Source organism: Dermacentor variabilis, chromosome 9 (genome assembly GCF_050947875.1).
Source record: "Dermacentor variabilis isolate Ectoservices chromosome 9, ASM5094787v1, whole genome shotgun sequence".
Taxonomy (NCBI): Eukaryota; Metazoa; Arthropoda; class Arachnida; order Ixodida; family Ixodidae; genus Dermacentor; species Dermacentor variabilis.
Window position 1 is genome coordinate 11442729 of NC_134576.1, and position 22709 is coordinate 11465437.

At 45.8% G+C, this 22709-nt stretch overlaps 1 protein-coding gene across 6 annotated transcripts in view; it reads left to right on the forward strand.

Annotated features, from left to right (window-relative positions):
* LOC142558608 (DNA-binding protein P3A2-like) overlaps window positions 1-22709 on the forward strand; it is a 221067-nt gene that overhangs the window by 81485 nt on the left and 116873 nt on the right. For 4 of the 6 annotated variants that reach the window (XM_075670767.1, XM_075670770.1, XM_075670771.1 and 1 more), the window contains exon 5: window positions 9911-10213. The exons of the other annotated variants lie outside the window; for them this stretch is intronic. In XM_075670767.1, coding sequence (XP_075526882.1) covers window positions 9911-10213 — 303 coding nt within the window. The remainder of the gene's footprint in view (window positions 1-9910; window positions 10214-22709) is intronic. 6 annotated transcript variants of the gene reach the window in all.

Consider the following 22709-nt stretch of genomic DNA (forward strand, 5'->3'; position numbering starts at 1 on the left):
AAAACAAGAGCAGGGACCGTGAGCTCAGCATGAGTGGAAAGGGCCGCCTAACGCAGGGTTTAAGAACTCAGAAATTATTATGGCTTAGCCATAAAAAGTAGCCCGAATGATGTGCCTGCTATGGAAAAGGCCATCATGGCTACTTTTCACCATATAACGTCGACCGATGATGAGCCGCATCACGAGCACTGTCCCACTGGCGTGAACCCTTGGTGCAAGTTTAATTCTGCAGTGGCCTCAGATCAACCAGCCCCTGCACACAAGCTGCAGCTTCCTGCACATGTTCGAGCAGCACTCCTGCCTATATATAAGCATCCGTCAAGAGAACTCCAAGAAAGAGAACTCCTTGAAAGAAGCCAGCAAGGCAAAACACAGAACGCCATCAAGTCGCTGAACAATGTCATTTGGTCACTCCAATAAAAAAATCAGTTTGCTTCACTCCTGAGTGTTGAAAGTGCTGTGGCAGATGCAGTTTGCCGTTTCAATGCTGGCTGTGAAAAAGCACTGCAAACAGTTATGCCGCAACTGGAATACAGTCCAGGATCATGTTCACTGCGGCGGGCTGCTGAAAAGGATGCACGATGTATCAAAAAGGCAACGAAGGCAAATGAAACTGCTGTAAAGAAGCGAAAAATTACCTCAAAATGTAAGGGGAAATGTGTCCTCATTGGCAAAGTACTACATTCCAGGTGGGTTTTAGGTGCTCAAAGTAAATATTTTGATGTTTCCAGCAAATAAAACTTTGAGGTCCATTTTCTCAGCTTTCATTTCTTGTGCAGTTGCTTTCAGTCATCCCAGTGCAATTTCACAACAAATGAAGACAGAATCATTCTGTCTTTTGCACTTAGATCGTGAAACATTGATGACTGCAATAAAGCTGTCCATTTTCATCTGCACCTCATAAAAAAATGTATAATGGGTTTTTTGCAAAGGTCATTAGTAAGACAATATGCACAGAAAAGTTCAAAAAAAGCTTCTGTGCTTATTTTGGCATTTAAAAAATAAACCAATAGCTTTATTGCACATAATGGGCTTTTTTGAACACGATAGTATAAATATCTTGACAGACTTATGTGTAATTAATTAATTAATTTGGGGGATGACCATTAGAGGATGTCAAGTGTTCTAACTCAAGAACTATAATAGATAGCTCAAAACTGATTTCTGTTATGGTATCAGCATAACAAATCACACCTGCATGCCAAATTTCGTCAATTTATTCCCATAAACAAAAAAAAAAGTTTCATTGCCACGTCCCCCCTTAAGGGGGCGTCGGATCTAAAATGTTTTTCTTTATTTTTGGTTCAATCAGAACTAAACCTTACTGGTTTGATCAGTTTTCCATGCTAATTCCAAATCTATAATTTGTTTTTCGAAGGTAATCTGGTTCAGAAAGTATTAAAGTCTGAACATAACCTAATGGGTTCTTTTAGCAATTTTGCATTGCTAAGCACAAAAGGTAAGCGCCATGACCCTAATGCCAAATACTTGTTCTAATGGGGGCATTCTATTTTTATTTGTTTGAACGCATTCTGAAGGTAAGAAAGCAGACCAGCATTCGCTGTGAATACTTTTTCTTATTTTAATTCATTATTATTTTTTATTGTAATTTGCAAAATGGTGCTAGAGTGACAGAAATAGCATCACCTTCTAGATCATTTCAATATGAAAACACTGATACCAAACTTATTTTGTCGCTCAACAACATCATAGAAAAAAACCCTGCAAGACTGAGTGCGGTGTGCAAAAGCATAGAACGGAGAAAAACGCATTTGAAGTTTAGACAGCTGTAATGTTTTCTAGAATGTAGCTACAGCAGTAATAATGACATCATTTTGTTGCGCTGTTCTTTACCAAAATGGCCATACTAAATATATGACTATATCCTCCTAGAGAACTGGGAAAAGCTTGTTATAAAGGCGTGTACTGGTCCTAAAACAGCATGAGAAACTGTATTTACCACTTTATGTGCTCATTCCAGTGGCCTGCAACTAATTCAAGTCACTAACACGCATGGAGTATTCGTTCAGTGACTTAAATTGATTGTTGTCATGCAACAGTGTACCATGGCTGCATGCAGGGACCTTTGCTGGTTTGTGCTGTTTTGAAAGTCTGGCTTTTGTAGCACTACTTTCTAGATGCGCCTTTCGTGACTTCCGAAGATTTTGCGACTAGCAGCTTGAACTTCCGCTCCGTTGCGCACTTTGATGCCACACTCCTTCAATGTCTTAAGATCACTACACTTCTCATGCACTCTCGCCCGCCGAATACTGAATAGTATGCTGTATCAACACAGTCTTGGATGCCACTGGATGTGCCAGCCAACGATTTGATGACATCAGTTTGCAGCTAGGCCTAGTAGAAGCAACCACGTCGGTAGAATGTAGCACTTTGGATGCAACAGGTGGTTGCGGCCGCTACGTTTGTGCGGGCCATTCGGGCAACATGCCGTCATCCGCGATCTTCAGCCTCTCGTTCCATTGATGCTTCATTTTTTTTTTCCATAAGCTTGACTCGTCTTCTATAGGCGAGTGTCTCGTGACATGCTACAAGACGAAAATATGGTGAACGCAAGTGAAAGCAAATGATGACCAGAAGCGACGACAAAGATAGCGGCATATGCAAAACAAAAATAATAAACAAAATGGCCACTTCGGTCGTGCCAGCCAATGGAAGGCACAAGACGTGGGGCTCGTCTTGTGCGCATACGCTTCGCTCAGTCGTAGTTCCGAAGTCACCCTTCGGAAAAGTGGCAAGAGAGGTTGCTCTGTTCAAACGGTGCCATTTTTAATTGGCACAAAATGTGTGCAAACTATTACGTCAGGACTATTACGTCAAAGACACCCGCTACAAAAGCACAAGATTGAAGCAGCCTACTGGCAACTGCGGCCGCAGCGCGTGGGGGAAGTTTGAACAAATTTTGCCTGCCGCAACACGTTTCATGACTCCCATGGCATGCTGAAAGCCGATTTTTTCCTACTTACAGATAGAAAGTGGCATTAATAATTTGAAGGCAGGTGTTTGACGGCACTTGATACAGCCTCTATATTCGCACTTATTAGTTTTTGCGGGTTTTAATTTGTAATCAAGAAGGTGATGAGCGTGCATTCGCAACTGCTAAATTACAAGTATTGCAAGTTTGGCGGCAAACGGGACGTCAATAGGTTTCCCGCCAGAAGCAGAAGTTTACACTGTAGCTTAAAGGAGGCGCATGCAGTCCGCATGGGCCCGGAATGGCACGTGCGCGCGATGTTTGACTTCATTTCGGCATTTGCACGTGTTTTGTGGGCCGCGGTGGCCTCAGAAGTAGCATTTCTTTTTCTTTTTTCTTTTTTTGTACCTTGCGGTTGAATTAGGGGCTGATAATTACAGAACAGGTAGTTTATGAGACATACAACCGAAAAATTGTTTTTCAAACATCGGCTTTTCCGCTATTTTTTGGTTTTTGAGGGCTGTGTCCCCCCTCAAGTATTGTTCAAGTTTGCCAAAAATGTATCGTATATCTAGCCATGTTCATGGCCGTATGCCACGGAGTAAGACATTTAGGAGGTGAAACTACCGTCAGCGCGAGCGGGCGCGGGCGACCAAATAAGGTCACAATTGTTGTATGCGCCGACAGGGCCGTATACAGTGGCGGCACCATGCGGCGCGTCATAGAAGCCGCAGCGAAAAAAAAAATGCTGCGCCCGAGCAAGCGGCTCCGGCGCGCTCTCAACGGCGGTAATTTCTTTCTAGGCCACCAGCACGATAACGGCTCCACGGGCTTGTGACCTTTTCTGGTCGCCGCAAACAGTGGAGTTTCTGCTCCTAAATGTTTCTTGCTCCGTGCCGTATGCATATAGGTGACTCCGAAACCACAATGTTAGAACCATTGAGCAATATTATGCCGCGTCACCTGCACATGTGCGACTCCAGAACTATGATGCCGGAACCGTTTAGAAATTGCTCTATATTGAATAACCCATCACGATCAGGAAAACACTTCTATCGCAGACAAATAAAAAATGTTTTTAGACATGTAACATTTACAGAATGAGCTGCAATAACTTCTGAAGCTCGCTGCTGATTGTACCTACTAAGGTGCCCCTTTCTGCTATGAAAGCGAGCGCATCGTGCACATAATTATTATTTGAAACACGAACGGGTATGGGCTCCGTACCGCAGAGAAAAAAAAGAAAAAAAATTGTTGTGCGAGAAGAAAATATGATAAGACTTACAGTATCACGCACATCATAAGAAAAATAATGTCGCGACAACAGTAGCAAAGTTCACAATACAGATCTTCATCATGTAATAAAGGGTCTTAGTGTGCACCCATATATTTCCTCTACATTCACACTTATATTAGTTTTTGCTGGTTTTCGTTTGTACTTAAGAAGACGACGAAGCGCACATTCGCAACTGCTAAATTACAAGTATTAGAAGTTCGGCGGCAAACGGGACGTCAATAGGTTTCCCGCGTGAAGCAGAAGCTTGCACTGTAGCTTAAAGGAGGCATCTTATAAGCGCTTTCCAACCATAGAGCAAGGTCGCATATTTTACGCGTGACTCAGAACTATTGTTTGGTGACCCGTCTCGCCACGGAGAATTTGCCTTTGAGCAAAAGTTTCAGTCAATGCACGCTCCTCAAATCCGATGTTTCAGCCTTGCGGGGCGCATCAGTACCAGGTCCGTCTCGTTTGGAAAGGCTTCTCATATGCACTCGACAGGCAGTCGAGACGCGAGTTGTTTGGTGTACCGCCTTGAACACGCTACTAGTGAATTCCCGGTAAGCACTGAAAGTTTTTTATTTCTTCTCATCTTTTTTTTTCCACACTACATTTAAGTATTGTTCAAGTTCACCAAAATGTATTGTATATCCAGCTGTGTTCATGGCTGCATGCGTACAGTTGACTCCGAAACCACGATGTTGGAACTACGAGGCCGAAACTCCGGAACTGCGATGCCGGAACCATTTAGAAATCGCTCTATATTGAGTTACCCATCGCGATCAGGAAAACACTTCTATCGTGGACAAATCAAGGAAGTTTTTAGGCTTGTAACATTTATGGAATGAGCTGCAATAACTTCCGAAGCTCGCTGCCGACTGTACCTACTGAGCTGCATTCATGGCCGCATGCGTACGGGTGACTCCAAAACCACGATGTTAGAACCAGTGAGCAATACTATACTGTGTCACCTGCGCGCGTGCGACTCCGGAGCTACGAGGCTGGAACCACTTAGAAATCACTCTATTGACACAATAACATGGGGCTCCCGCACCGCAGAACGGCACGCGCAAAGGTCGGCGCCATGAAAGACGATGAAGTGTGTCAGCTGCACGTTCTTCTTCTAGCCTGCCATTAAAGAGAAGCGTCTATTTTGTAAGACTCCGTCTTCAATCTACGTTACATTTTTCTGGTGGAGGTGTGGGTATATGCTACCACTCCCAGATTGAAAGCCGCCTACAATCCCAGTATGAAGTCCAGTCGAGCTGACTCCAGTTCACGTACGGATAAGCCATCGACTTCAAGGACTGCCACCTGAGTACGAGCCTCTACCCAATCCAGTCTGAAGGATGAGTACATCAGTTCCGTCTTCTTCCACAACGGCACCGACCGAGGTCGTCCTTAACCAGCCGCGAATCCCCACATCCTTCCATGGGGACGCCTTCAAAGATGTTGAGGACTGGCTCGATCACTTTGATCGTGTCGCAGAATACAACGGCTGGACTCCAGAGCGCAGGCTACGCAACGCCTACTTTGCCCTCAAGGACTATGCGCGGACATGGTTTGAGAACCGTGAGGCAGGCTTATCAACATGGGACGAATTCCGACGGCAGCTAATTAGCACATACGCCAGCCTCGATCGAAAGGAGCGAGCTGAATCTGTAATTCAGGTGAGAGTACAGTGGCCGAACGAAAGTGTTGCAATGTTTGTCGAAGATATGTGCCGTCTTTTCTGACATGCGGATCCATCCATGCCGGAAGAAAAGAAGGTCAGGAACTTGATGCACGGCGTCAAGCAAGAATTATTCGGTGGCCTAATAAGCAACCCACCAAAGACCGTTGCAGAGTTTCTCGCAGAAGCCATATCAATGGAAAAGGCACTGCAGCAACGAACAAGGCAGTACAACCGCGACGTGTCGACCCTATTGCGTAACCCTCTTGCTATACCCTTGGACAATACCGACGCCTTGTGGGAGCTCATTAGGCTTGTTAGTTGAGAAGAGCTCCAAAAGCTTCAGGTGACTCCTGTATCAGTACCGCGACTCGCTCTGGCTGAGGTCGTCCAGGAAGAAATCAGGCAGGCAGTACAAGTCTCGGAGCGAAGCCGAGACACCACAGCTCGAGGTACGGCAGCCACAGCCTCGCATGTCGTATGTGGAAGCTGCGCGAAGTTCGTTGTTTCCAGTCTCCGACTTTTCACGATGCATGCAACGTCCCGGACTTTCATGGTGTGCGCGCCGTTGAACAAGCAACTGGCCACTTCAGGACTTGCCGCACGCCATTCATGGCTGAAACACGACCACCCAGCAAGACCGATGTATGGCACACTGCAAACCAGAGGCCCTTGTGTTTTAATTGCGGTGAAGCCGATCACCTTTACAGGGCGTGTCCTTACTGCTGAGCTGGGCACCGTGGATTTTCACTGAATGCACCGTGCCCGCGCAATGGTGAACGCCCCTGGAGATTGAAGCCTACCTCACGAACGCCAGGACCTCATTTTCCCCACGATTCTGTGTCCCCCGGTCACCGTCACCTGCCCGAAACAGGTCTTCCAGCCCCATCCTCACGCCGAGCGCAACAAGGCGTTGCTCATCAAGACCTGCCTCCCGGGAAAACTGAGTCCAACGACCTGTGGTGAGGTCGCTGACGCTGCGAATGCTGAAGATCCTCCACTACGACGACCGCGATATGACGTAATTGAGACACAGAGAAAGCAGTGTAGTTCAGCGTCAATGTCTTGCGATGTACCAGTTACCATAGATGACCACGAAGTCACGGCGTTGATCGACAAGGGTGCGGACACGTCTGTTATGAGCCAGAATCTCGCGCGGATACTGACAAAGTTTCGACGCACTGGACTGGGACTCAGATTCGTACTGCAGGAGGGCACCTCATAACTCCAATGGGCTGGTGCACGGCACAAGTCAACATTCGGGGCTTCACGTACATCGGCGACTTCATCATTCTTTCTGAATGTTCAAAGGACCTTATACTTGGCATGGATTTCCTTCAGCCGAACGGTGCCATCATCGACCTGCAAGAGTCCAGAGTCAGCTTTGCTACTACACAAGCCATAGTGAACAGTAATGACAACAACCATGACGTCACGCTTTCCGTAGCTGATGATCACGTCACGTTGCCACCCAAGAGCAGCGTGCTTACCCTTGTCCGATTCGACATAGAGGACACTGCCGAAGGAATTGCTGAGGCAAACGTGCCCCTGCTTGTTGAGCACCACATTTGTATAGCCAGAGGCCTTCTTCAGGTGCGAAACAAATGTTCTGTTGTTTGCTAACAAACTTTAGCAATGAGCATTGGCATGTACCGCGAGGAATGACAATCGCATTTCTTCGCGAAATCACTGATGTTACTGACATTGCCACATTGGAAACCGCATCGTTTCAGCAATCTGAGTTACCCACCATAAAAGAATGGATTCACGTTAACGCTGCTGTGCCAGACCACCAGAAAGACCGCCTACTGAGTCTCGTGAATGAATTTGCGGACTGTATTTCAACGTCGTCCAAAGTGCATCGCATGTCCATCACAAAGCACCGCTTTATTATGGATGAGCCTGCACGTCCTGTTCGTCAGCATCCTTACAAAGTGACTCCAGTGGAGAGGGAAGCGATCAAGCATCAGGTGAAAGAAATGCTCCAAGACCAGCCGTCCAGTGATCTAGCCATCCACAAGCCCGTGGGCCTCCCCTGTTGTGTTAGTCAGAAAGAAAGACAACACGCTACGCTTCTGTGTAGATACAGGAAGTTGAACCGTGTCACCAAACGCGATGTTTATCCATTGCCACGCATCGACGACGCATTGGATCGTCTACAACATGCCGTTTTTTTTCTTCATTAGATCTTAAATCAGGGTATTGGCAAATCGAAGTTGATAAACAGGATCGTGTTAAACAGCGTTTGTGACACCTGACGGGCTTTATGAGTTCAAAGTTCTCCGCTTCGGTCTGTTCCGCACCTGCCACCTATCAGCGGATGATGGATACCGTGCTTGCTGAACTTAAATGGCAAATATGCCTCGTATACTTGGACGACGATGGTGTGTTCTCGGGCACGTTTGACGAACACCTCACACGACTCGAGAGTGTCCTCGCTGCGATCCGTACTGCCGGGCTAACCATAAAGCCTGAAAAATGCTACTTCTGGTTTGAAGAGCTCAAATTTCGTGGCCATGTCGTTGGTCCTAAAGGCGTCGGACCAGACCCCGACAAGTTAGCTGCTGTCGCCGAATTTTTGCCACCCACAAACAAGGAGGCTGTCCAACACTTCCTTGGTTTGTGTGCATATTATAGGCACTTTGTCGAGGGATTCTCAAGAATTTCTGAGCCTGTGACACAGCTTACACGCGACGATGTGTGATTTGGGCGGACGAGCAGCAGCCGTCGTTCAATGAATTGCGCAAGTGTTTGCAAGAGGCTCCTATACGTGCTCATTTCGACAAAGACGCTTACACTGAAATTCATACTGACGCCAGCAATTCTGGTCTCGGCGCAGTTCTTGTGCAGTGGCAAGCTGGTGCGGAACGCCCCATTGCTTATGCAAACCGCAGTCTCACCAAGGCTGAGAAAAACTACTCAACCACTGGAAAAGAATGCTTAGCGGTTGTGTGGGCAATTAGTAAATTCCGACCCTACTTATACGGTAGACCCTTTAAGGCTGTCAGCGATCAACCATGCCATGTGCTGGCTTGCCAACCTCAAGGATACTTCAGGCAGACTAGCCCGTTGGAGCCTGCACTTACAAGAGTACAACATAAGAGTTGTCTACCGATTTGGGAGGAAGCACAGCGACACTGACTGTCACGTGCACCACTTCCTACGACGTCATTGGACCCTGATAATGACTTGCCATTTTTCGGCATTATCGATGCCATAACGATGGCTGAGCACCAGTGTGCTGACCCTGAGCTGCTGCCGCTGATCGAGCACCTTCATGGAGTTGAAGGTGTTTTACACCACTCGCTCGTGCGTGGCTTATCATTGTACTACTTGCAGAGCAACGTCCTTTACAGGAAAAACTGTGGAAGCGGTCCCAATATGTACCTCCTTGTCGTGCCGCTGGCGCTGCGCCAAGACATTTTGCAAACCTGCCACGATGGGCCATGCGCAGGACACCTGGGATTTGCTAAGACATTAGCAAAGATACGACAGAAGTACTACGGGCCCCAGCTTTATTCTTCTGTGAAACGGTACGTGAAGACCCGCCGTGATTGTCAGTGCCACAAGAAACCACCAGTTAAACTGGCTGGCTTTCTCCACCCTGTGGACCCTCCTCAAGCACCGTTCCAACAAATAGGAATGGATCTACTTGGGCCATTCCCAGTGACCTCTTCTTGTAACAAATGGATAGTCATCGCTACCGACTACTTAACCCGGTACGCCGAAACCGAAGCTATTCCGCAAGCAAACTGGTATGAAGTGGCCAAGTTCTTTGTACGCCACATCATCCTACGACATGGTGCACCGTCTGTTGTCATCACCGACTGCTGTACAGCATTTACAGCCGAACTTAAGCAGGACATTCTCCAGCTGACGCATTGCTCTCACTGCAAGAGCACTGCGTATCGCCCTCAAACCAATGGATTAACGGAACGTCTGAACAGAAGGCTGGCTGATATACTCTCCAGGTGGGCTCGGTAGCTGTGTGAAAGCACAGTCTACTAATCCGTTCATCTTTACCATGCAGACACTCACCGTCGTCGCCAGCACGCTCCTGGTGGCTCTCCTGCCTGCCTACGCCGTACCTGCACCGAATCCGGCCCCCAACTACTTCGAAGATGGCTGTCACAACTGGCGCCATCCACTGACCAATCTGCACGTTACTGTCGTGCCACCAGATGTCGCAATCTTCGATCCAGCCTGGCCAATCACAACGAAACAAACGTCAACCTCAACCGCTAGAAGAGAGTGCCACCCGTCTGCGCCGCTCTGTGGGCTCGGTAGCTGTGTGAAAGCACAGTCTACTAATCCGTTCATCTCTACCATGCAGGTTGGTAATTCGCAGGTTCTGTTTTATAAAAAATCAAGCAATTACTTCTTAGTACAGCTGCCGAGCCCGCAGTGCTGCGTTGTTATTATTGTCGAATGTTCGCAAATGATCCATTCTTTAATACTTTTGGCAGGGGATATTGAAACTAACCCGGGACCCACGCTAGATTCTGTGCTCGCTGAACTAAGAATTGTGTCCGCAGGCCAAACCAAACTAATCTCCGAACTTCAGACTGTTAAAGATCACCTGCTATCTACGGACGTAACACTGACTGACATATGCAAGCGTTTGACTGACCTTGAAGCACATTACAATCGGCTCTCAAGCATGCGCACTGAATTAGATGACCTCAAAACGTTAAGCGCTAAAATAACCCGCCAGTATTATGACTTTGAATCCCGTATAGATGACAGCGAAAACCACTCGCGCTGAAACAATCTGATATTTTATGGCATTCATGATCCCAATCCTAAAGAATCCTTCGCTGATTCTGAAGCAATAGTCATTCGTCACCATCAATGAAAACCTTCAACTAACAACCGATCCTTCACATATAGAACGCGCACACCGCCTTGGACACCATTTGCCTGATCACGTCCGGCCTTTGATCGTAAAATTTAACTAATAATTTAAAGTCAAACAGTCGATTTTATTGGAAGGACAGAAATTCAAAGACACAAATTACAGCGTTGGTGAAGATTTCTCACCCTCAGTCCGGCATGCCCGAAAGCATCTAGTAACCTTCGCCAAAACAAAATCTACCGCATTTAAGTTGTGCTTCAAAACATTGTTCATTGGTTCAAAACGTTACGTATTTGATGAATCCTCCCAGACAGTAAAGGAACTAACGTAGCAATCACCACAATGTCAATTATCCTCAAACACACCCCAATCAGCACCGCAAACTACCCTATATCTTTCCGCAATTTTTATGAATATTTGCAGCTTTATTTCAAAACATGAACTAGTCTCTAATCTTGTTTCATCCTCCATCAGCAACTTACTCATATTAACAGAAACATGGCTTAATAGTGACGTCACTGATCACGAGATCCTGGCTGACTTGCCGAATTTTCAAGTATTCCGCAAGGACCGCGATGGCAGAAAGGGAGGAGGAGTGCTCATAGCTGTTAGCCAGGAACTACCATCCACATTGATTAATCTTTCATCCGATCTCGAGATGCTATGGATAAAATGTCAAGCTACACCCCTATCCGTTTTACTTCGCGTGTGCTACAGACCCCCGCAAAGAAACCCTGATTTCCCTGGCAAACTTAATTCCGTACTAAGTGAACTTTCAACCTAGCACCCTAATACACATATAATCTTGTTTGGCGACTTTAATTTTCCATACATTGATTGGCCTAACCTAACCGTTGACGAAGGATGCCACAGCGAGGCAGTCGAGTTTATAAATGTTTGCCTTAATTTTAACTTTACTCAAATCATATCCAAACCAACCCGTGTAACCCAAGATTGTGAAAGCATTTTAGACTTAATACTAACCAGTATCCCTGAAGCCATAAAATCCATCTCATACTTGCCAGAAATAAGTGACCACGAAGTAGTTCAAGCCGGCTTTATAATTACTCCAGTAAAACGGCAAACCACCAAAAAGACCATACGACTCTACGACAAGGGAAATTACACCGCTTTAAATAATGAACTAAATCATTTTCTTCCAATATTCCAAGAAAATTTTCATTGTCGCTCAGTGCATGAAAACTGGATGCTATTTAAGGATAAAATAGATGTATTAGTCGACAAATTCATCCCTAAATTTAGTCTCCGTGCCTGCTCTCAAAAACCATGGTTTACTAAAACACTTTAAAGACTAGAAAACAAGAAAAAACGCCTCTTCCGCTCCACCAAGCTGCGGGATAATGAAAACGCGTGGCTGAATTATTATACAGCTGAAAAACATACCTAACGGCAATTCTGCCATGATCTTTCTTGGGCTTTGCACTTCACTAACGTCATATCATCTGCAAATAAAACACTGATTTTTGCGATGTCATCTACATAACGCAACTAAGAACGTAAAATTGTTAGCTTATAAAACTCTTCTGCGAACAAAATTGGAATATGCTTCACCAATTTGGAACCCGCGACAAGCTTATATTCAAGACGCCCTTGAGTCACTTCAAAACCGTGCCACTAGATTCATTCATCGTTCGTATTCTTATGATGTGAGTGTGTCATCACTAAAATTAGAATCTAATTTACCCCTTCTCTCATGTCGCCGCCTTATCGCCAGTCGTTCTTTATTCTATAAACTTTTTCATAGCTCGATGGGTATCCCGCCATACATTCTTCCACCAACACGCATATCTAGTGGCACTTGTCATCCTCTTCAAGTCGCGCGCCCACGTGCACGCATGGTTACCTTTTCTACGTCATTTTTTCCTCGTACAGCTGCTGACTGAAATGGCCTTCCGGGCGACACCGCTGCCATCCCTTGTCCATCCACCTTCATAGAAAGCGTCATCAATCACCTTTCACCATACATTAACACATAATTTCTGCTTATTTCTGTGTAACCGACCCCTTATGTAATACCCCGTTACGGGGTCTTTTAGGAATAAAAATGAAATGAAATGAAATGCATATCGACGTAGAGCACAAGACGGACGAGATTTTACCCTTTGTGACCTTCGCGTATAACACTGCTGTACAGGAGACTACACAGTTTACGCCGTCTGAAGTTGTATAAGGGCGCCACATCACATCAACACTTGACACCAGCTACCTCTGACTGATAACAACCTGACCAGCGAACACGTAGAAGAGTTCGTACAAAGAGCCGAAGAAACACGCTAGCTTGCTCGGCATCGTATCCGGAGCCAACAGCATACCGACACCCTTCGATACAATCAGGGTCCGACACAACATCCATTACAATACCGCCGCCTTTGTGTTAGTCTGGATGCCCATCCGTTGCCGTGGACTCTTGGAAAAATTGCTCCGCCGGTATTTTGGTCCCTACAAGGTTACATGCTGCCTCAGTGACGTGACCTACGAAGTTGTCCCCCGCAGTTTTGACCCTGGTTCGCCCCGTCGTCGCCCTCGCGCTGAAGTTGTTCATGTAGTGCGCATGAAACCATAGTATATGCATACGTGAACGCTGAGATGCACTTGAGGAGCTCCATTTCTTGTCGTCGCTAAAAGAACTTTTTCGTGCGACCGAGATAATCGCCTTTTGCATGGGGGGGGGGGGTCAATTGACACAATGATGTAGGGCTCCCACACCGCGGGACGGCGCGCGCAAAGGCCGGCTCCATGAAAGACGACGAAGCGCATAAGCTGCACGCTCTTCTGGCCTGCCATTAAAGAGAAACATCTATTTTGTAAGACTCCATCTTCAATCTACATTACTATATTGAGTTACCCATCGCGATCAGAAAAACACTTCTATTGTGGACAAATCAAAGAAGTTTTTAGGCATGTAGCACCCTCGATAATCCCCGCCTGCGGGGTTATCTGACTGAGCTTTGGTGAATGCTCAGTTGCCATAGTCAGAAGTTGGAATCCCGCTATGTTTTTTTTTTTTTTTCTATGCTGGTGAGCTTGAAATTCACGTTCTCCAGTGCACAACTTCTGCAGACTTGGGAGTGATGCCTGTCACTGGCACAAGATGCTGAGAGCGACTGGAGCTACACTAATCCAGGTACAACCAAATTAGGAAGGCCTACAAAGCTTCAACAAGAGACTCTCTCACTAGATCAGCGATTGGCCTCCCTGGTGCAGTATTCGGCCACCCTCTTCCAATGGCAAACTCAATTACCCAATGGCCCTCATTCCCCAGCAGCTGCAGAGCACCTGACCAAGACGGTGGTCAGACCTGTAACGCAGCAGAGGGTGCTAAGAATCTTTGGATACTGACAGGCCGCCAATGGAAACTGACCCTTGCAATGTTTAACACCTGAACCCTCTCGAGTGAGGCTAGCTTAGCAGGCCTCCTTGAGGATTTATCAGACATTGTTTGGGATATCATCGGCCTTAGTGAGATTAGAAGAACTGGTGAGGCTTATACCTTGCTGAATAACGGACATGTCCTCTGCTATAGAGGTCTCCTAGATAAGATGCAATACGGGGTAGGATTCCTAATCCATAAGGAATAGCGGGCAACATTGACGAATTCTACAGCATTAATGAGAGGGTAGCTGTAGTTGTAATCAAACTTAATAAAAGGTATAGATTAAAGGTAGTATAAGCCTACGCTCCAACATCCAGTCACAATGATGAAGAAGTAGATCATGTTTATGAAGGCTTTGAATTAGCGATGAGAAAAGTTCAAACTCAATATACTGTACTAATGGGCGACTTCAATGCAAAAGTGGAGAAAAAGCAGGCTGGTGAACAAGCAATTGGCAACCACGGCGTCGATTCTAGGAACGCTAGAGGAGAGATGCTGGTAGAATTTGCAAAAAGGAATAAACTTCGAATAATGAACACCTTTTTTCAGGAAACGTAGCAACAGAAAGTGGACCTGGAAAAGCCCTTATGGTGAAACAAGAAATGAAATTCACTTCATACTTTCTGCTGATCCCAGCATTGTGCAGGATGTAGAAGTGAAAGGTAGGGTAAAGTGCAGTGATCACAGGTTAGTCAGGGCTAGGATTCGCCTCAATTTGAAAAGAGAAAGAGCTAAATTGGTCAAGAAGAAACACGTCAACTTAGAGGCAGTAAGGGTAAAAGCAGAGAAATTCAGGCTAGTACTTGCTAACATATATGCTGCCTTAGAACAGAGAAATGATGATGACATAGAGCTAACGAATGAAACCGTAACTAGGTTGGCTTCAGAGGCAGCAATTGAAGTGGCAGGCAAGGCACCAAGGCAACCAGCGGCCAAGCTCTCAAAGTAACAAAGGACCTAATAAAGAAACAACAAAAAATGGAAGTGTCCAACTCAAAAGATGGGATAGAATTCGCAAAACTACCAAAACTGATCAACAAGGCGAAAATAAGGGATATTCAAAATTATAACATGAAAAAGACTGAAGAAGCCGTAAAAATTAGACGCAGCCTGAAATCGATGAGAAAGAAACTTGGCACAGGACAAACCAAGATGTATGCATTGAAAGATAAGCAGGGTAATATCATCAGCAATCTCGAAGATATAGTAAAAGCAGCGGAAGAATTCTATACTGACCTGTACAGCACCCAGAGGAGTCAGGGGCGCGATCGGAGATATTTTGTTCGATACACGTTCTGTTCGGTTGCTGCAACGTCACAAAGTTGCAATATGCAAAATTTGTGACAGCGGGGCGGAGAGAGCAGCCTATCAGGAAGCGGTGACCTCCCCGGAAGTTTACTTCCGCCGTTTGTCGCCTGCTTGCAGACAGTATACTACAAAACAAAATGTTTCTCGTCTTCCATATGAATGAAATCTTTATCTAAAAAAATGTATTTTTTCTTCTCAAGCCCAAACATGTTTTCAAATAGTAGTACATGTGACTACCGCAATTTATAACGATTAGTTTCTTTGCGTCGTCCCTATGTCAGGTCACGCACAGCGAGAAGAAAAAAGAAAAAGAGACGACGGGAAGAGTGGCGCACTTTTCAAGAGGCAGCGACAACATTCCAGTGGCTCGCTGGCACCGATAATGGGGTCGATTTCGCTGTACAACCAACGAACTATTGGTTTCGAGAAACAAAAACGACGCCGGAATTCACTTTCTGCCATTTCCTCAAATGCGTTTCGCACCGCCACCCGCTCTCCTCCTTCCTCTAGAAACGCCAGCGCAACAACCTATGTTCCCAACGGAAGCACCATTTTCTCGAATTAAACTATGGATTCGATCCAAACGTGCCATGCCACAGCCACCGGTGGATCCAATCTAATCCACCAGACATGCCATGCGAAGCCGTATGATCGCTCCAAACTTCCCAGCTCCCGTCGGGTTCGGCGCCTAGCAGACGAAATGCTTGGTGGGAGGATGATTGACAGGAGCGTGTCGTCATTTTGATGTCACCAAAAAGTGGCCATGCCCCGCGGCTGCCGACGTCGGCGCGGAGTAGGCCAATCGCACGCGCTGGTGACCGAACGAACGCGCCGAACAACCATCTCCTATCGCACCCCTGGATACCTCAATTAGAAACAGTAATGTACAGGATACAGGAACTCCTCCTATAACTAGCGATGAGGTCAGAAGGGCCTTGCAAGATATGAAACCAGGAAGAGCGGCAGGAGAAGATGGAATAACAGTCGATTTAATCAAAGATGGAGGAAACATAATGCTTGAAAACTGGCAGCTCTTTATACGAAGTGTCTATCGACTGCAAGGGTCCCAGAAAACTGGAAGAATGCAAACATTATACTAATCCACAAAAAGGGAGACGTCAAAGTGAAAAATTATAGGCCCATTAGCTTACTCCCAGTATTATATAATATATTTACCAAAATAATCTCCAATAGAATAAGGGCTACACTGGACTTAGTTAACTAAGGGAACAGGCTAGCTTCAGGAAGGGATAATCTATAATGGATGATATCCATGTTATCAATCAGGTTATCGAGAAATCCGCAGAATACAATAACCCTCTATATGGCGTTCATAGATTGCGAAAAGGCATTTGACTCAGTAGAGATACCAGCAGTCATAGCGGCATTATGTAATCAAGGAGTAAAGAATGCTTACGTAAATACTTTGGAAAACATCTACAGAGGTTCTACAGCTACCTTAACTCTACACAAGAAAAGCAGGAAGATACCTATAAAGAAAGGCGTCAGACAGGGAGACACAATTTCTCCATGCTATTCACTGTGTGCTTTGAAGAAGTATTCAATCCATTAAACTGGGAAGGCTTAGGAGTAATGATTGACGGCGAATATCTCGGCAACCTTCGGTTTGCCGATGGCATTGTTCTATTCAGCAACAATGTAGATGAGTTACAACACATGATTGAGGACCTGAACAGAGAGAGTGTAAGAGTGGGGTTGAAGATTAATATGCAGGAGACAAAGATAATGATAAAGAGCTGGGCAAAGGAACAAGAGTTCAGGATCGCCAGTCGCCCTCTAAAGTCTGTCAAGGAGTATGTTTACCTAGGTGAATTAATCACAGGGATCACTGATCATGAGAAGGAAATTCACAGAAGAATAAAAATGGGTTGTATCGCATTCAGCAGACATTGCCAGCTCCTGACTGGAAGCTTACCATTATCATTGAAAAGGAAGGTGTACAATCAGTGCATTTTACCAGTGCTGACATATGCGGCAGAAACTTGGAGACTGACAAAGGAGCTTAAGAACAAGTTAACCCATTGGGTTCAGCGGCCGGCTATCCGCCGGGCACTGACACGAAAGGCCAAAGTCGCTATAGCTGGCGATTCGCCGGCCGCTTGGGAAATGGTTGCTTGTGACTTTATTCAGTAGATGTGAGCACAAAACAAGGTGTTTTCATTTTGCTTCATATGCTTTCCACTAGATGGACCTAGTTGTCCACTGTTTGAGGTTGATTTTTGTTTTTTCGAAGGCAAAAAGCTCGCGCCCCAGTGTCGTGCAAAACATGGCATCGCGGAAAAAAACATTCTTTAGCACAAGAGGAAATTCTTGAACTTGTGTTCAACAGTGAGGCCGAGAGCGACATCAGCGATGATGAGGATCTTCAGCTAGACGATGCGGAGTGCCAAGGTGATGACAGTGCCAGTGATGATGAAGAGCATCCGTGTTCAGATGAAGATCCCATGGACCCTTCTCCACCGTCTCCAAAGGTGCAAAAACTTGAACAGTGGGACTGGGAAGAAGACGACAGTGCTGAAAACGTGGTCAAGCACCCATTCAGTGGTCAACCAGGCATCAAGAGAGGCATCCAACTGCAAATAGGTGCGCGTCCCAGTGCTCAATGCCCTCCTCGGAGATGAGATTCGGAGCACCGTTGCCATGCACACAAACGCTTTTGCAAGCGAGAAGCAGCATCCCGATCCCACCTGGCATGATCCAACGCCAGATGAAATGAAAGCTTACTTTGCCAGGTGCTTATGAGCCAAGTTAAGAAGAGCAGCATTCAGTCATGTTGGTCAACAAGGTGTGTTATGAGCGCACCGTTTTTTGGTTCAGTGATGTCAAGGCATTGTTTTTGGGCATTATCTCGATATCTTCATTTCTGCAACAATACCGTTCCCCAAGGTGAAAATAGGCTGTGGAAGATACACCCAGTGCTAGACCACATATTGAAATCCATAAGTACAGCCTATCGTCCTGAAGAGCATCTTGCCATTGACGAAAGCCTCATGAAGTTTTGCGGTTGGCTGTCCTATAAGCAGTTCAACCCTTCAAAACGAGCCACATTTGGGATTAAATTCTATAAACTGTGTGATCTTCGAGTGGCTACTGCTTGCAGTTTTAAATTTACACTGGCAAAAGCGAGAAGACTCCCGCTACAACTGGATTATTGTGCAGTGAGGCTGTTGTCATTGAGCTAGTGGGAAAGCGCCTGCTCAACGGCCACACACTCTACATGAATAATTGGTATTCCTCGCCTGCACTATTCCGTCTCATCAAAGAAGGTGGTTCAAATGCTGTTGGCACAGTTCGCCTACACCGTAAAAACATGCCTAACGAGTTCAAGAAGGCGAAGTAGCAAAAAGGGCAATGCAAGGCTCTTTTTTCATGCGGAATCATGGCCCTCACTTGGCAAGATAAAAAGACGGTGACTATGCTTTCAACGTGCCACAATGCAGCCAATGTGACAGACACTGGAAAAAAGAGTCGCAAGAACGACTTGCCCAATCTGAAACCGGAGGCTGCGCTCGATTACAACCGAGGCATGGGGGGAGCTCATCACGAGGATCAACAACGCGCTTGATTTCCTATCATGAGGTAATATGCTAAGGGCTACAAAAATATCTTCAACATAATGGACATAGCTGTTTATAACAGCTATGTTCTTTTTATGAAAGCAACAGGCAAGTGGCTTCATCATGCTGACTGGAAAGTAAACCTTGCGGAGGACATTTTCGAAGAGGCCGTTCTCCCTCAGTACCATGGTCGAAGAAAGCCGCTTGTAGCTGCAACACCAATGCAGCTGCAGGCAGCCGAGTGGGCCCATTTCCCTCGCCAAATACCGCCAAACAAAATGAAGCAAAATCCATCTACGCTGTGCTCCATCTGCAAAGCGCAAGGGGAAAAGTCTGAGAGCAGATGGAAGCGCGAAAAGTACGAAGTTGCGCTTCACATGCCTGTGTGTTTCAGGGCACTTCACACACTGAAGTCATTTTGAGTGTGTTGGTGCACTGAAAAATTGCGCATCCAATAAATCAAGGTTTATTGCTGTCCCACATGTTTAGCGGAATTTATCGCAATTTTTATACAGCGCCGCACGCGGTCTACCGGCAGAAAAATTTCGGCGGAAAGCGCGGAAGCCAAGGGGTTTAGGACTGCGCAAAGAGCGATGGAACGAAAATTGCTAGGCATAACTTTAGGAGACAGACAGAAAGAGAGGTTTGGATCAGAGAGCAAATGGGTATAGACAATATTCTAATTGACATCAAGAGGAAAAAATGGAGCTGGGCAGGTTATGTAATGCGCCGGTTAGATAACCGTTGGACCATTAGGGTTACAGAATGGGTACGAAGAGAAGGAAAACGCAATCGAGGACGACAAAAGACTAGGTGGAGCAATAAAATTAGGAAATTCGCGGATGCTAGTTGGAATCAGTTGGTGCAGGACATGGGCAATTGGAGATTGCAGGGAAAGGCCTTCGTCCTGCAGTGGACATAAAACAGGCTGATGATGATGATGCTTGAAGGCACAAACATTACTAAAGTGCATTTTTCTCAAAATCAATTTTTCAACCATTTTTTTACCATTCTGGAACCCGCGTTTCACCTGAATGTGCTTATCACTATTTTCGCAGCCAAGTATTGCACATGTTTTCCTTCTACCATTCCACCTTCTTCAGCATGAATGGAGCACAGGGTGTTAGCAAAGAGCAAGTTACATTTTCAACAGCTGGTTGCGCAGTAGCAGGGCAGAAATGATAATGGTTTTGTATTTGTGCGCTTTCGCTGAGGCAATGTTCGGTGCGCTGCCTAAAGCTTCATCTCATTCGTCTGGAGCAAACTGATCTGCAAAAAGGGATGTGCGATTTGCAGTACAAGAGGAGCATGTAGGCTGCTTCCACACTGCACTCGGCTCCTGCCTTATGCTAAATGAGAACATGCAGCAAGAACTGTGAACACAAATCGGTGTCTTGTGAATGGGCGAAGCATTGCAATCAGTTTATCAAAGAGTCATGCTGCAGTCCGAGTTACTTGCGCCATCCATCTACAAAAAAAAAAAAGTAAATTAGCTGTTGTGTGTTCTACGAGGCCTTGGTGAAACAAATCGCTAAATTACCTCATTGCATGATCTCAGGAGACTATCCGAAACATGCGGAGTTTTCGTATAAGCTGCAGATAGGCATATATTATGTTTCAAGTTATTGATAGATCTAACTGTTTGGATACGTTAGAGATTTACTGTATCACCCAGCAGTGAAAATAGGTGCACACTGGTGAGATAAATTTTAATAGTAGGTGGGGTTTTGCAGAGCAGAAGGCTTGATTTGCTACTACAGGTTTATTATATCACAGTAGACCAAGGGACGAGAGAAGCCAAAAGTAATGTACATTTATCTTCTCGAACGAAATCTCAGAAAGGTGCAGCAGTCAGCACCATGAAATCAGCACACTATAGCTTTATGGCACCATCAATAAACGGAATATTATCCATCTCTCTCTTTTTGGCTGTAAGATGCACTCAAGCACACAGGATTACAGTTGAATCTCACAATAACGAAATCGGCGGGGAGCTCGACAAGATCCGCTTTCGCGAGAATTACGTTGTTGCGAACAAAGAGGGCACAATTTGGATAATGTATCTCAGAACAAAACTTTACTGTCAAAATTCTGTTAGCCTACTCTGCAAGCTTTTCTCGAGGAAATAGAACTGCATTGCGAAGAGTACAAAGTGCGCCACATGCGTTGACCAGCACTGGCAGTACTGCCGTAGTAGCGCAGTATCTCAGCCAATTGCTTTTGGAGATGTGATCACTTTTGCGAGATTTTGTTGTGTAGCTCGGCACCAGAAGCAGAGCAACAGCTTGTGCAGCAGCATTTCTTCAGCGCACCCTGTTGCCCGTAGGCGCTGCCGTGTCTGGTGCCTAGTGCAAAAGTGATCGTATCATGTGTACCCGAAAACGAACTATTGAGATAACGGCCCTTTTGTGCAAATCTTCATCTGGCAGTGAATCTGGACGCAATGCCCATCGCATGGCACCAAAACGAGCGTTCTCGAAGCAAGGGATGCATATTCCCAGATGATCGCTCAATCATGGCCAAATGCGAGACACTCCATATACTGTGACTGCCATCTCAAGCGCCATAAACAATTCCATGTCGGCGGGACGTGGACTTCCTTGTTTTTGCTGCATTTTTCCCACCAAGGCGCTCATTACACAGTCCACTGCCACAATCGGTGATTGTTGTTCAAAACGCACATTCAGTTTGCATTCAGTTTCACCTCACGCCATTGGCCTAAGCCTCACCGAGTTGTCAGCTGCGGGGAATGCAAACTGAATGCGTCTTTCGAAGAACAATCTATGATCTCACTTATTAGGCATGCAAAAACCATCGTCACATGTCGGTAGCAACATGCATGCCGCGTCAAATGGGTGATCAACAAACAAGATGGCGGCCACGACGCATTTCCAGCGCACTGATCGCTTCCAGCGCTTGGTTGTTTTTGTGAACAAAAATGTCGGCGCTCACACAAGTGTAATGTGGTGGTATTTTACGGAATTTTAGTGCAGAACAATCACATTTTAACGCTAGAACATTATCTAGTGAGGCAAGTCTAGCAATGCTATTGGAGGAATTAGAGGGGGAATAAATGGGATAAAATAGGGCTCAGTGAAGCTAGGAGGCCAAAAGAAGCATATACAGTGCTAAAAAGCAGGCACGTCCTGTGCTACCGTGGCTTAGCGGAGAGACGGGAACTAGGAGTCGGATTCCTGATTAATAACAATATAGCTGGTAACATACAGGAATTCTATAGCATTAACGAGAGGGTGGCAGGTCTTGTTGTGAAACTTAAGAGGTACAAAATGAAGGGGGTACAGGTCTACGCCCCTACATCCAGTCATGATGACCAGGAAGTCGAAAGCTTCTATGAAGACATGGAATCGGCGATGGGCAGAGTGAAAGCAAAATACACTAAACTAATGGGCGACTTCAATGCGAAGGTACCCAAGAAGCAGGCTGGAGAAAAGGCAGTGGGGGAATATGGCATAGGCACTAGGAATAGAAGGGGAGAGTTATTAGTAGAAGTTGCGGAACAGAATAATATACGGATAATGAATATACCTTCTTCCGCAAGTGGGATAGCTCAAAGTGGACATGGAGGAGCCCGAACGGCAAGACTACAAATGAAATAGACTTCATACTCTGCGCTAACCCTGGCATCATACAAGATGTGGACGTGCTCAGCGAGGTACGCTGCAGTGACCATAGG